The following is a 15647-nucleotide window of genomic DNA, read 5'->3' as shown; positions in this document are numbered from 1 at the left end:
AGGAATATTATTTTGGCATTAAATTTAAGATTCTGCAGCAATCAATAATATTGTAGTCAACAGACACCTCCTACTCTCCTTCGTATGATAAATCCTTATTCAATAGTCAATAATCCTAATAATATTGATGATGCATCTGTAAAAAAATCTGATATTTCTATATTTATTTTTATATGCACGAATGCCAAAATAAGTCAGAACAGAAAAAAACTTTCTCACAATTCCAATTTGTTAAATTTTTTGTGCAAATATATATTTATAGAATAAAATTACTTTCGTTCTCCATCTCTTTTGCCTTCATCAAGAATTGGAATTTTTACGGAAAACTTTGTACGTGAATAACATAACAACACTTGAGCTTTACCAAACTCTTATTTTATTTAACATAGAACATCAAGTGGATCATCAGTAGATGTAAAAAAAAGGGATATGCGAATAAAGTGGATGAAAAGTTGTGTTTTTGATGATACCTGAGTGGTATACGGTGCCTCTTTTGGTAAATATTTGTACGGTCAATGGTAAATGCCCTCTTAAATGAACAAATTGATGATGCTCAGCTGAATTTGATTCTTCTCATCCAGTTGTGAATAGTCCTTCAACTTCATTTTCCTTGATGCTCCTTTTTTGCCTTCATCTGCTTACATCCAAACATTATTTAAAAGATACACCTACAACATTTTCATGCTTTTTTGTTTTTGTTTGTTCAAATATTTACCATAATCACATATGGAATTGAATAAATATTGGATGAGATGATAAAAAATTAGAAAAAAGTTACTTTTTGAGAATCAAATCTGACATGAATGGCGCATTTCGCTGTGGCTCCTACCGAATGTAAATTTCCCTAATGGTTTGAATGGTTACGAAGATAAGTGGGTTGAGTGATTTCTATATGAAAAAGTTTTGATTATAATTGTTGAGATATTGTATAAGTTATTAAAATAGACAGTACTTCAGCTAATACTTTGTACGATTTGCTGACTGTCATGGGAATATTTAGGAATGTTTAGGGGTTCTTTAACCTCTAACTTTGATCCCAGATTTTGCAATCTTCATAAAAGGAGTAGCATCACCCAGACTAGAGTCTAGCTTTGAGTAATTATCTCACAGTCTGTTATATTTTTAGATCTTAATGATTTGACCAATCCACTTTTAATTCTATTTCACCGTTCAATCCATTCAATCTACGATATAAAATTCCAAAGAAATCCTCTTAAAGCATTTCAGGTATGATTGAATTTTTTATTTTCACGCTCAATCAGAAAAATCCCTAAAGCTCATCAAGTTCGGAAAATTAAATGGCATTACAGGAGGTATGGGGTTGTTAACAACAGACGTCTTTTATATAGATAAATGAAAAGCTTCAGACTTACAAAGTACATTGAAAAATGGAGGTCAAAAACACAAAATCCTGATTTTACGATGGACATTATTCCTGAACGACCCTCTGTAGAAAATTTTAATTTGCTACCTCAGCACATTCTACAAAGTCAAGATAAATATGTTCAAGTAGACGAATAAAATCTTATTTAATAGTATTAACATCTAAATTCCCAAATACCGACAGACTTTATAAGAACTTTTTATCATTGGAACCATTTTTTCTCAAAAAATGTGCTGAATTTTGCACATTAAGTGATGAATCAGTGAAAAAATTCCTTCTTTACCCAAACAAACAAACAAACAAGCAGCAAAAATAAAATAAATTCCTATGTTGTTTCTTCTAATTTCCGCTAATATTGTGAGAAGATGTAGCAAACATACGGAGTAGAAAAATGTTGAGGAAAAGAAAGAAAATGAATTTTATTTACGTAAATTTTCGAAAATTCTGTGATTAATTCTCTCCCAAATAAGAGCCTTTTGTGAGAACAAATGAAATATAATTCCTCAAAATTATTGTATATAAGTACTTAACGAGTCAGTCTCTCAACGAATAGAGTAAAGTAAACAACGTGAACATTAAGGAGAAAGAAGCTGTGTAAAAATGAATAAATTCATTTTATTCCTCGTGTTAAATGCGTCGGTGTTTGGTAATTAAATACTTCTTGCTTCTTTTACATTCAAATTATCACAATAAGTTACACGCAGAGACATGGTGGGGCGGTTAAGGATGAAGAATCGCGATTCAAACTTGAACTAATTTTATTGTGCTGCAAAAAATTCTTTTTTCTTCTATTCCTACTTCATTCATCATTCTTCTTGACCTCGCCGACCCTCCGACATCTGTCGATGACGTTTGTCGTTTATGGCGCGGAAAATTACGTATTTTGAGTGTTTTGGATTTGTGTCTATTTATTTTTTGAATGTCATGTTCTAATTTATGGATATTTAATGTTGGTGGTGACATTAATCAAGTTTTCTTACTCAAAAGTTTAATATTTGAACTTTAAGGTTTAGCTCTTGAGAAAAAATTGTTGGGATTTGTTCAAAAGTGACGTTAATTGAGATTACAACTTTTAAATCTACTTCTATATTTATTTTGTTGCGTAGAAGATCAGCAACAGTGATTTCTATTTTGGGAAGAATACAAAAAGTGTAAAAACGTTCCATTATAATATAGTATGTGATTTTCCAGAAACTTCATATAGCAGTGTTATTAGGAATTAATCGGGTTATACTCTACAAAACATTTCCTGCAAACTCATTTTGGAAAAATTTAAGTACCCTAAATTGAGTGTCCTGTATACAAATCTAATCTAATAATTCCAAAAGTCACAATCTATCCCACAATTACCCATGTGACATGACGTCACTAATCATAAAATAGGCGCGCTATTCTACAAAAAAAATCAAAAAAGTGATAAGACACAAAAAATCCATTTTAACAAGAGAATAAAAAAAGAATCTCAACTAAATCTCTCTTAATGCTTACATATATACGAATTATTTATACTTGAAGGTCACACGAGCAATGACAAAGATTTTAGCTGCACACCAAATCAAGTATTTAAAATGGATTGCAACACATGTTCATGTGATCCAAATGGCAAAACTGCAATGTGTACACAAATGAGATGCATACATTTACCGATAAAGTCAACGACAGAAGTCAATCTAATCACAACAACAGAAGATTTATTTGTGCATAATAGCAACAATATTGTTAACAGTAATGGCAATTTAGTTTGTACACCTAATGAAATTAAAATGAACGTTGAGAGTAATGACATTTGTAACCGTTGTAAATGTGCTGCTAATGGTATTGGATGGTTCTGTACAAAAATTCCATGTCCGAGTAGGGACATTCATAAGAGAACGGCAAAAAGAAGTGTTTACACAAGAGGGTGTAGACCAGGAGACATCTTGTCTGATGGATGCAATCACTGTGTTTGTGACAGTAAGTAAATATTTTTATTTTGTCAATAAATCGAGTAAATAGTTATATGAGAAGTCATATCATGAGAGAATAGAGTTAGTAATGAGATTGAAAGTTAAACTAGTCTTATTTACATTGCTGAAGGCTAAGACTTGATAATTCCATCAATTAACGAGCTTAAATTAACATCTCTTTATTTCAAAGTTAGTGCTTCATCCTAAAAGTCACTATTGATTGTAGTAAGCAAATAGATTGAGCTAATCCATTCCAAAATAACCAATTGGCGTCAGTTCAAGTCTTGCTCGTAAATTATTTGTTTATGACATAGCATGCAGGAGTTTTCCCCATAGTCAATCGACTGTGACGTAAATATTTACAAATTTACAAATTCATGAGAACTTGAAAAAACATTTTATGACTCAAAGTTCTGAGAAATATGACAAAAGGAACAAAATTAATCTATTTTATGCGCACAATTTGTTTTGTAGGATCCGGCATTCCATCATGTACACACTTGCCATGCATCAATATAAGACAAAAGCGAGCAATTGGACAAGACAAGAAATGTACTCCTGGTGAGCACTGGAAAAGTGATTGCAATGACTGCTTTTGCACAGAAACAGGTATCGGTGCATGCACGTTGAGAGGATGTTTTGGTCCAAATGACTCGAGAGCCTTGCGTGTTCCTACTGTTCAATCATCATCAATTCCAACCTTTACTATGGAGGAATATAATCGAGCTGATTTCAAATGTGCACCACATGAATATTTTAAGTTGGAATGTAACTCATGCAAGTGCAGCAGTGATGGAAAAGGAGCACGTTGCACTAAAAAAGTTTGTAATAATGTTCAGAAATCATGATTTTTGGGAGCAACTTAATAGTTGAAAGCAACTTAAACAAAATTCATCAAAATGTAACGTTGATGTTTATCTTCCTAGCTGCTACTTAAAGTATATTGATATGCAGATTTTAGTTTGTTAAATGGAAACTTTTTTATAATTAAGATTAAGAATATGCAAATAAAAAATTTGATGCTTTATTGTCAATTTCCTGTCTTTTATCAATGTCAAGCTATACGAAACAGATGTCGAAAAATTGGTTTACAGTACTAATGACTTCCGAAAATGATTAAAATTCCTCAAAATACTTGACGTGATATTTGCTCAATTTAGAGTTGCATAACAATTCATTGTAATTTGGTATTTACTGCATAATTTGTGTTAGGTCAAATTACAGAATTGCCAAACATTTACATAAATATCTTACAGAAACTAATCTTAGTATTTCAAAGGCATACAGTTGTAAAACATCCGCATTCGGAATTTCAATTATCGTCAGTCTCAAAAAGTGCTTCCCATTCATTCATCACAGATTTTGCTTTCATCATTTATCTTGATCTGTCTCAGTGTCAACAACTCAAGAGATTCCTCAGAAACTGAAGAAATCACAACAAAAAAATTCAAAAATTTACTCAAAATGTCTCTCAATTTTAAAGCATTATTGTATAAAGAATGAGAATATGAAAATAACTTACTCAGTCTCATTAAAAGTCGCGAACTGTTAACATACTAAGTGTTTTTTTTTGTAGACGAATAAGCTCTTAACAATATTATCACAAACGACAACTAGTTTTTCAACATTCTCTCTCTATTTTTTTCTTAACAAAAATATGAAAGGAACGTGCTTAGTCATTGCGATTGTCTTACTTGGGACTCTTTGCTGTAAGTTTACTCATTAAAATTTGATCACTTATTTAGCGAAAAAGTGACAGGAGTAATTACATTTTGATGATTGACTGGAGATTCTGTATCCTCATTAATGTGAGAACTTTTCTCATTTTTTGCACTGTACTAGTCTATAGAAACGGATGGAATTGATAATAAAGTTTTAAATTAATTGTATGTCTAGGGGAATCTCAGCTGAACTTTACAGTTATTTACATTGTAATTTCTAGGAATACAGACAGAAAATAAAAACAAAACTTTATTTGTTCAGTGTTCTTAGAAATACCCGATGTAATCTAGAGCTGTTTCTGGTTTTCACTTCAGATTGAATGTCTATAGATTAGATCTGTTCTGACAATATTCACTAAAATATTGTAACTCAGCATGAACGCTGGAAAATCGAATTATTTTTCTTTAAAAACTGTAAAAACAACTTCATTACCCTTAAATAAGTGCGCAAGATACAAAATGTTCTCTTCAAGCTATTCTAATTTATGAAAATAATGACTTTTAAACTTAATTAAGTATATTCAAAAATCAATTATTGTTCAAGGTTTTCTGACAAATTTTCCTATCGTGAACTCTTCTTAAACAATAATATTTTTGTATATACTGATAACCTTTACGTTCATAAAAGATATTTTTGATGTTTTTGTAGGACTATTTAAATTATAAGCTTAAAGTATAGTCCCAAATTGTTTGACACTTCATAATGAGGAAGTGTTGTGATAGAGTTCCTCGGTTAAGATCTTAAATTAACACTTGAATCTGACAATTTCAAGGAGATCAAGAGTCATTCCTGTACACATCAGTCAATTCTAATCAAACATTTATTCCAGAACAAAATTAATATTTATACACAAATTTTTAATCACTTCAGGCAATTACGCAAAGGCGTCACCAAATGTCGAAGATCAAGGAGTCCTCAACAGCAACATTGACACCAGAAATCAAATTTGCGAGCCACAAACTACAAAAACAAAGGTGGGAAGTCAGTTGTACTGAAAAAATTATCCAATTGGCATTTCCATGTAATTTTAGGATTGCAATCGCTGTAGGTGTTCAGCAAATGGACTCGCATGGATGTGTACAAAAAAAGCATGTCCAAAATTTATAAAAACAATTGCTCCCAATGAGCCGGGATTTGTTTGCACACCAAAAAAAGTATTTAGATACGAATGTAGCTCATGTACATGTAATGAACATGGCAATCACGCTGATTGTGTTGAGATAGGCTGCGACGATCGTACATCTTCCTACACACTTCAACGAAAATCACAACCGGTCCTTTTACCTGTTGAAACAACAACAATTGCAGCAACAACAACAGAACCACAGCAATCAGATAAATGTAAACCAGGAACAAGATGGCAAGAGGATTGTAATTGGTGTTATTGCACATCTACTGGCATTGCTGCATGTACATTGAGAGGTTGCTTAGGAAAAATAAATTTACCAGCACCAGCCATTAATCATTCATTGAGAAAACGACAGACAATAAATCAATATCAACCAACTTCTGGTGGGGAAATAATTTACACGCTCGAAGACTTGCAGAATCCAAACTTTACATGCACTCCATCACTATCGTTTAAGGTTGAATGTAACACATGTTGGTGCGCTGCTGATGGTAAACGTCCACGTTTTTGCACGAGAATCGCATGCAATCCAAGACCAGCATCACAACCGCTAACTTCTACAACAAAAATATCCGATTTACCAACGGCAATCATATTCCCACAATGATGGGTGTGCTGAGCTGAATAAGAAGACACTTTGATTCTCTTTTCTTTTCTCTCTAATAAAAAATTATGAAAAATAAGTAATGGATAAGGTTCATTAATTACAGATTGGAAATGAAGTAAAACTTGAGAAAATGGCGCATTTCCCGTCATCTAAGTTGAATCACTACTAAAATGAGTCAGACATAATGCCAACTATTTTCCTTTTTCTTCCATCATCCTCCTTACCCCCCAAAACGAGCCAACACAAAAAAATCAAAAATGTACAGCATGAAAAAACCATTAAGGTTTAATTTCCAAAAGTCATAAAGTATCATCAAATAAAATTTAATAATTTTTTGACTTTGCTACTGCGTATTATAGTAATAACAATCAACATCAGCATCATCATTATCATTATCTAATTTGTACACATTTCTATGTAATAGCTGTGTAGAAAATCATAAAACAACAGAGAATCAGCAGCAGCAGAGTGAGAGAAAAAATATTAAATGCCGTATTTTGAATTGAATACTTTTTGATGTTCATATTCATAAAAGCAAGGCGTGAAGCAATCATGTCCATCATTAAATTCATTGTCTTGCCTCTGGTGATGCACATTTTTGTGAAATCAATTTTTGGATTGCTGCAACAGTTTGGGTTATTAGGAGATTGGTGATATTGTGGGAAATTCAAGCATATCTAGGTTAACAGCGCATATAGCACCCTTTATAGTTCCCCAACGAATGACTCTCCTGCTAGTTTTCATCAAACTTTTATGTCTTTCCCTTTTATTAAAGACAAAAAGTAAGTTAGTAAGTGAGCGAAGAGAAATAAAATAGGAAGAAGCAATAATAGCAGTTGTATTCAAATTGTTAAGAAGTGAAGGCATCCAAGTGAACCGTCACGTAGTGAACATATTTTAAATATCATGCCATCATAATGAAGTACTTACTTTTCCTACTTATTCTTGTTGAAAACAATTTTCAATGAAAGCCGTGAACAAAATCCATGATTTTTCATCCTTACTCCTCGTAATAGAGACTTTTACTCCCATTTTCTTTTGTAATATTCTCATAAAAACCTTTTCTCTTCCTTTCCTATGTTCACTCTTTATTTAACCTGCCGAGAGCATCGTTTACATAGGATGATAAATTAAATTCTTTTCGTCTCTCTTTTATGGTTTTAATTTTTTCTCCTACTTTGCACCACACAATGCTTTAAGTAATAAAAACGTATTTTTGTGTCAGATTGTTAAAGCAACAAAGAAAACAAGACTGTTTTCAATTTTCTGAACGAGAATCTTCTCGCTGTTTTTAAGTTTATGACTGATAATGCTCAAGTTACGGCAATTACTTCTTCAATTAAGTTCTCGGAAATGTTTCTTTATTGGCAATAATGAAAATTAACTCGTTGCTTGCTTTGATTTCAGAATAAGTTTTGGCGTAGCAACAATTTTCTTTAAAGTATGTGCCAAATTTTCCAGAAGCATGCTTTAATACGAGTAGTCGATCAACTTTTGCAAGTTATACAAGGGTGAACTTTCTCGAAAATTAAGGATTTTCGTACAATTAGCTTCAAACTGATTGAAGTCTAATAAGCAATTTCAATCTAATTACGATATTTCTCTTAGCTGTGCATAATTAAATTTCTAAATTTCATCAGTTATGTTGTTGAATTCAATTTATTAAGCCTATTTGATGTAATTAAATTATGCTGTAATCACATAATGTTTAGCTTGGAAAACAACATGACTGAAATTGCTTTGCTCGTAAAAAAGCTAAGAAATGAAAATACGACAGAATTCATTGAACTCTAGATTAATGAGCATCATGATTAATATTTACTTTCGGCTAAGCTGCGCTGGCGTAATTGAACATATAATTAAGGAATTTCTTAGAAGTTAAATTACATGAATTTTGCATCATAATTACAGATAAATGTTGTAAGAAAAGATTGATAAAGTTAATTAAGGTTTTAGTCGGAATGGGGTTAGGAACGTAACAAAGGTCATGCATTTTATCACTAACCTAAATTTTCCACTGAATATTATATCACAAGCTTTAATTTTTCTGAATTTTGTTACATTCCCGATCAGAACAATAAGGTAAATCGAGATTCCAACAAGTTGAAATTCGTAGATATATCTAAATTCATTTAAAGTTATAAACTTGTGTAAATGCAGCAATAAGAAAACTATTAAGAAAGATAAGCCTCTGAATGTTAATGATGTAGAGATTAATACTTGAAATTGTTTTTACATGAGCTATTTGTACGCTACAAGCAGAGGAGGTGTGGCATAGAAAACTTATGCTGATTACTTTTGCTTAAGTTTTTCAATGGGAACTTATAAACAAATGTGTGAAAATGTTTATCAGGCAAAAAAAGAATAGTTATGGCTTGATATACGATTTAATATCAAGTGCTGAGTAAATTTATGTCTTTATCACTGATTGTCTGATTATTTCAGCGGTTGTTCGCTTTTTAGAGGGGAGGAGGCTCTTTTTGTATGAAAAATTTGAATCAAGGTGGGAGTACGTCTAAAAAAATCGTGTTTCTGTGTAACATAATAAGTAAATGACCCCTCATCTTAGTCTCTTTATTGATATAACTTGTGGTTAGCTCAAATTAAGCTTCATAAAAACAATAACCCCAAATTTAAAGTAATTTTTTAGTCAAAATTAACTGGAATAAAAAATTTTTAGGTCAATTCCACCCAACTAGAAACTAAACAACTTAAACCTCAAAAAAAAAATTCTATCAAAAACCTCAATTTAAATATTTTATGTAAGATAATCAGTGAGTAAAAAAATATACAAGAAAAGTGAATGAAGAAGCAAAGAACAAAACGATTTTAGAATACTAATTTCTATTATTTTCGCCATCAGTGTGAACTTCTGTTGGATGTTTGCGGGTATATTAAATTTGTATGGATATGAATTTACACCACAACAGAAATGTGCAATCGGAAGGAATTCAATTTTGAGCTAACGATCATTATTATTTTTCATGGTTAAGAAGTAGAAGAAAAAAATTATTAATTTTAACGCTGCTACAAGATTAAAAAAAAATGAGGAAATGAATACGGATGAAAAAGTTTCATCCTCCGAGCACAAGAAAAAGTTTTCTTTTCTCACACGTAAATTATAGTTCACCATTAAAAAGTTCATTAAATGCTGAAAATTAATGTTCTTCTCTTTCTTCGACTCTATAAACACAATCTACCCATCCATTCATGTGGTAAATGCAATTATAGTATATGAAAAATGACACAACTGCATCGAAATTGTTATTTTGTGGGAAAATAAAATCGTGATCTGAATTGCTTTCTGATAATCAAATTTTATTTATTTATTTATTTATTTATTCAGCCTACAAATTATGTAAATCGTGTTTTTAAATCACATCCAGTTAGCTCATTATTTAAGTGATTCTGGAGAAGAGGATAATGAGTCACTTTTGGGGAATTTTAATTAATTCTCAAAGAATAATTGAGTTCTGGACTTACTATGAGTCTAGACACAGCAATAAATGTAGCTTAATGTTAATCCTCATCATACCCTAATCCTAGAAAATACTGTACTAGATTACTAAGTGTCACTTATGAGCTGAGTATACTCTACATCAATTGTGTATCGGTGGCAATTTTGGATATCAATTATTGATTTTTCGAGATCCTGCATACATTTTCTCAAATAACATCAAGAGCTCATCCAATAATATGCACTCTCATTATCATACATCATAGTATTCCCCACTTGATTGTCCATCACATTTATTCGTGTCCTCATGTTTAACATCATAAAACGTCCAACCATATTAACACAACTATTTTATGGATGTAATGATAAAAGCAATATTGTAAAACAACGAATTGTATATTTATTTGGTTACAATTGAATCGGAAATGTGATTAAATTTCGTGATATAAATTTTATGACCTGTTTGGACATGTGGTTGGAGATTTTAAAATTTTATTGACGGGGTCATGGTATGTGATGGAACATATTTTGAATTAAAAGAGATTTATTCGTGGGAAAATTGTTGGAACTGATTTCATCTGAAATGCATTTCTACTAATGAAAATCACTAAAGTCAACAAAGTTTTAATGGCCACGACTACTAATCTCATCTGTCATAACGTTAATCTCATTATATTCATTTCCACTGTCTTCTTCCCATAATAATAATAGTCTGTTACTTACTGCAGTCAAAATAAATCAAATAATCCAAAGCTTATAAAAAGAAATTCCTTCCCAACTTCCAAACAAAATTTAATTAAAGTTAGACAGAGGAACTAAAACGAAGAAAATAATTATTCATGGAGAGTAAGCGAAACAAAAAAAAAGTCTTCTTCCTTAAAATTTATTCATTAAAATACAAAATTGGAAACGTTCTTGTGGCTTTTCTCATAATTGGTTTCTGGCATGCTTACAATGAACCAACAAGTTTAACAAGGATTAACACTTCAATGTCCTTGTAAACTACTAAAAAGACACACAATAAAAAACGTTTGAAACAACACGAACTGATATAAATCAATGTGAATTACTATCCATTATAAATTTATTACAACATCAACAGGGTCGAATGTGTATAGGAGTGAGATAATAACAGTATAAATTTAAGACCATTATGAATTCTCTCGCAAAAAAATTGATGGGTGAAAAAAAATATTTCAAGGCCAAATCGCTCATAAAAAGATTTTTCTTCTGCTTTATCAACACGAAAAGGAACTGTGTGTATATACATAACATTTATGATGCTTCTGTTGCTGTAATGATTTCAATACATAATGGAAAAATTTCATTAATGGGCCTACTTACTTTATGCAAATCATCTATGACTGCATGATATTTTCTCGGTATTCGAGGCGTGTGGATTTAAAGGTTGTTGATGGAAGTGTAGGAAGTGTTGGAAAGTAAGAGGACTTTAAACTTTAAGTAAGATTGTTATATTTAGTTCCTATTTTCTAGTTCTTACGAGCAGCATGCAAGCATTAAACAAAAAAATATATAAAATTTCAAATCACGGTTCGAATATGGCAATCAATCCAAATAATTACTTTAAATATCAACAATCACTGTATTGAAAATATACTATGTACTTAGCTACGTACAAACTTGATAATACACCATCTACCTTCAAATATATTACGCATTTCAATATGATAAACCGTGCAATATATTTTCAGATGAAGACTCATCCTTTCCTATACATTATATTTAAACTCTAAAATGATATGCTAAAATATATAAATATATACGTTTTTTTGGGAAAGAGTATAAGATTCAAATCATGTATAGAAATATTGATGAAGCACGATTTCGGTAAGAAAAAGACATGTCATGCATAAATTGTAAATTTGATGATCTTGGTTCATTCAAGATACAAGAAAATATATATTTTTTACTCTCTTACTTACCTCCTCTTCTGTCCCCCTTTCGACTACTTAAGGGACTTAAAAATATGGTCCCATGATAACAGACATAATCATTAAAGTTGTTTTCATGTTCTTTTCTTTTATGTTCTTATCTCATTTGGAAGCTTAATTTGAGTAGCATTTGGGATGTTTGAGTAGACAGTTTGGGTTAAGGGATGATTTTCATTGTTTTGGTCGGTGTAGACTTGTATTGATCGGTATAGACATATTAGTTATTTGTCCAAAAATAATGCGCTTTAATGCAAAATTGCAAAATTATCTTCTAACTTTGTTGCCTTAGCATTTGTTTCTCTTGATGAAGATGAGTATGAAGATGATGAAATTTGAGCTTCACAAATACAATGTAAAGTATTTTAATTTTTTGCATATTCATTATATACAGCAGGAAAAATGATTGAAGGAAGGTTTTATGAATTGGCGCATTTTTGTTTTACAACAAAAATTATAAATAGAAGATTTGTGCTTGTAATTGTTGCTGTATGCTTAGTAAATGGAGCATGATTGAAAGCATTCAAAAATGTCAATTGCAATTTCAAACTATTAATCTCTAAATAAACTCTCAAAGATTTGTAACTTTTGCAAATGACGCAAGCACAACCTGACATGAAAATGGACCGAATATTGGAAGACAGATAAGGAAATAAATTGGTATTCTGACGAGAAAAGAATTACCAAAGATTGACAGAAAGACAGATTGATGCACATATGAAATGAGTCAAGGGTGGACAGACATTCGAGTTGGGGAAATAAACGCCTACATTTAGGAAATTCATGCTAAAAAGAAGCAACAAAAGTATGAATGAAGAGAAATGACAAAAATTGGTAAAATGAAGAATTTAGTTTCTATACTCAAGTAAATGTCAAAAATAGAATTATGGCATTTTCGAACTTTTTCTCATTCAGAAGCGTAAAAAGCATTAACAGCACCACAATCAAAGATAATTTGTTCTTGATATTCACTTCTTATCGCCAAAAATATCTAAGAATAAACGGAAGAAAGCAGAAGTGATGCCTACATACCTAAATAATTCACGTAATAACTAGCTTTCTTGATATCTTTAAGATCTTTCTAAGATTTAATCCACTTGACTTGTTGTCGACTTCAAAAAGCATCAATTCATACCTTTTTTGCCTTCCTTAAAGAGCTTTTCGAGTCAGAAATGAGGGAATGAATGAAATGAAATATATTGTGCACATTAAAAGCTACTTTCTCCTCTGCTGCCTTTTTTCTTTACATCGAAAATGTGATGATTCAGATGAGTATAATACACAGATTCCGTTTTATCTTAACATACTCTTCTTCATACTCCTTTTTACTCTGTGCTTGTAAATTTCTTTCGGGTGTTTGAAAAATTAGGAAATGTTTTTCGTAATGGATATTAAAAGCGCATTTTGAGTAATTTGAGTTGTAATTACCTAATTTTCTAGCATTCAACTTTCAATGAAAATATATCATTACTGTCTGGTCTGGTCTAGGATGGTCAAATTAAGACACTTTAGTCACTCAACTGTTTTAAGGATTAATCTTATTTCCGAGTGTTTACTTCTCTATGATTATGATTCACTTACATTTTGTGACAAATCTCATGGATGGATATAAAATAAGAAGCTTTATCATGTGATAAGCAACAGTTGATTTCATTTTGGCTAACTTCCAATTTATTCAAACGTCTCCTCGACAAAATTATATCACTCAATTTGGTTGAATAAAATTAAGAGATTATCTTTCGGAAGCATTTTTCAGACTGTTGAGGAGTTGATTTATCCAGGATATCTCCTAAGGGTGTGTTTTTTACGTCAATGTTTTTGAAAGCGTAAGCTGCTTTAGTAACTTAATTTCCCAATTTTAAGCCCCAAGTTTCTCCTGAGAATATTTGATTTTTTTGTAATTTTCTTACATAAATCAATAAAGCTAGAATTTAAACATTTAAAGAAGAAAGTTAAAATCATTCAAGCTAGGCATATTTACTTCAAAACTTGTCATGTACACATTGATTGAGGTGAAGATTTATAAAATTGTTCACAGAGGTCAAAGGATAAGAAGACATATGAGAATAAAAAACTTTAAGGTACTCAAAGTTTTTACTATCGTAAATAAAGACTTCTTCATGACGTTGAAGCTTTAAATCCCCAAAATCTACACATAGTGAAACTTGAAATTGATACAAAAATTACATCTATCCTACTTCAACCATGCATATATTTCTAAGAATTTTCCACCAAAACTCAATCATCCGTTGAGACAAATCGAGCAAATAAAACAACATTCAATTCGAAGAAACATGCTGAATTGAGAAAATATTTCTTTTCACAATAGAATTCACATCCATGTATATTGTATGAAGACATTCGAGTTTGACTATGCTGTAAAAAAATCAAAAAATTTATATTTCAACTGTATTGTTTTTCCTTAAAAAAAATTCCTTACAGATTTTCTTGTTACTTTCTATTCACTCAGAAAATTAGGGTATCAAGACAGATGATGGGATTTCACATCGTTGAGAAGTTCAAGGTTGTTTTGCTGTTCGGTTCAATGTTAAAAAAAATTAATGAAATATTTTTGAAGATAGAGAAGCTTTGACTATTTTATGTTATGAATGTAATGAGATATTCTATATAAATTGCATTCATTTAATAATCAGACTTCCTTTGGCTCTATAAATCAAATTTTACTTCAACAGACCTCAGAAAAATCTCAACTCAATGGAAAATTTATTGAGATTTTCTTTTTAAAAACATTTCTATCAAAATTTTCTAAATTCTTTCGATCATAAATGCATCAAAAATTTTTAGACTTGAAAAAACTCTTAAAAATGTTTCTATCTGAACACGCTATTCACATATCCTCTAGTTAGCTTAGCAATATATGAACATTTTTGTTTAGAGAAGACTTCTTACATATTTGGCTATATGCATCAAAAAATATACTAGCATGAAATGTTTTTGCTTTTACTCTTTTTAAATATGCTGTGTTTGTTGGATACAGTGGTGAATCTTGGAGATTTTAGTGATTTTATCCTTTTTTGATGAAAATGCCTCAAAACATCCCAAAACTGATATTTATCTCAAGTCATGCTTGTAAAAATGCCAAAAAAATTGCTAACTCTGTTCTTTTCCTAACTTTTTTATACATTACGCTTCATCAAATTCCTTCCATCTCCATTACTTCCTTCAACTCCATCTCATCCTTCAACTCTTACTCATTGTATACACTTGAATACAAAGAGGATATATATCTATAATATGGATGCTCATCGATGAAACATAGTAGTTCTATAACTCTTTTCATTTCTATTATATTCTGCATCAACATCAACCAGACTGAAACGCTTACGGAATGGATTTTACTCTCTCTCAGATTCATCCTTTATTTCATACAAAATTCAAAATACATATAATGTTATGTATAATAGAAAAAGAAGGAATCAGGAAAAGAAATTG

General features: G+C 30.9%; 1 protein-coding gene across 1 annotated transcript; it reads left to right on the top strand.

The window, feature by feature from the left end:
* Positions 1-1916: 1916 nt before the first annotated feature.
* LOC139093302 (uncharacterized) lies at positions 1917-6864 on the top strand. The gene is made up of 6 exons (XM_070643982.1): positions 1917-2030; positions 2900-3337; positions 3805-4175; positions 4907-5039; positions 5923-6026; positions 6084-6864. Exons 1-6 carry the CDS (start codon positions 1985-1987, stop codon positions 6786-6788), a joined length of 1797 nt encoding a protein of 598 aa, XP_070500083.1. The 5' UTR covers positions 1917-1984; the 3' UTR covers positions 6789-6864.
* The last annotated feature ends 8783 nt before the right edge of the window (positions 6865-15647 follow it).

This window comes from Chironomus tepperi, unplaced genomic scaffold, assembly GCF_022539635.2.
Source record: "Chironomus tepperi strain 1889 unplaced genomic scaffold, CSIRO-AGI_Ctep_v1 contig_335, whole genome shotgun sequence".
NCBI classification, from domain to species: domain Eukaryota; kingdom Metazoa; phylum Arthropoda; class Insecta; order Diptera; family Chironomidae; genus Chironomus; species Chironomus tepperi.
Note: the sequence above shows the minus strand (reverse complement) of the source record. Positions and strands in the feature narration are given on the sequence as shown.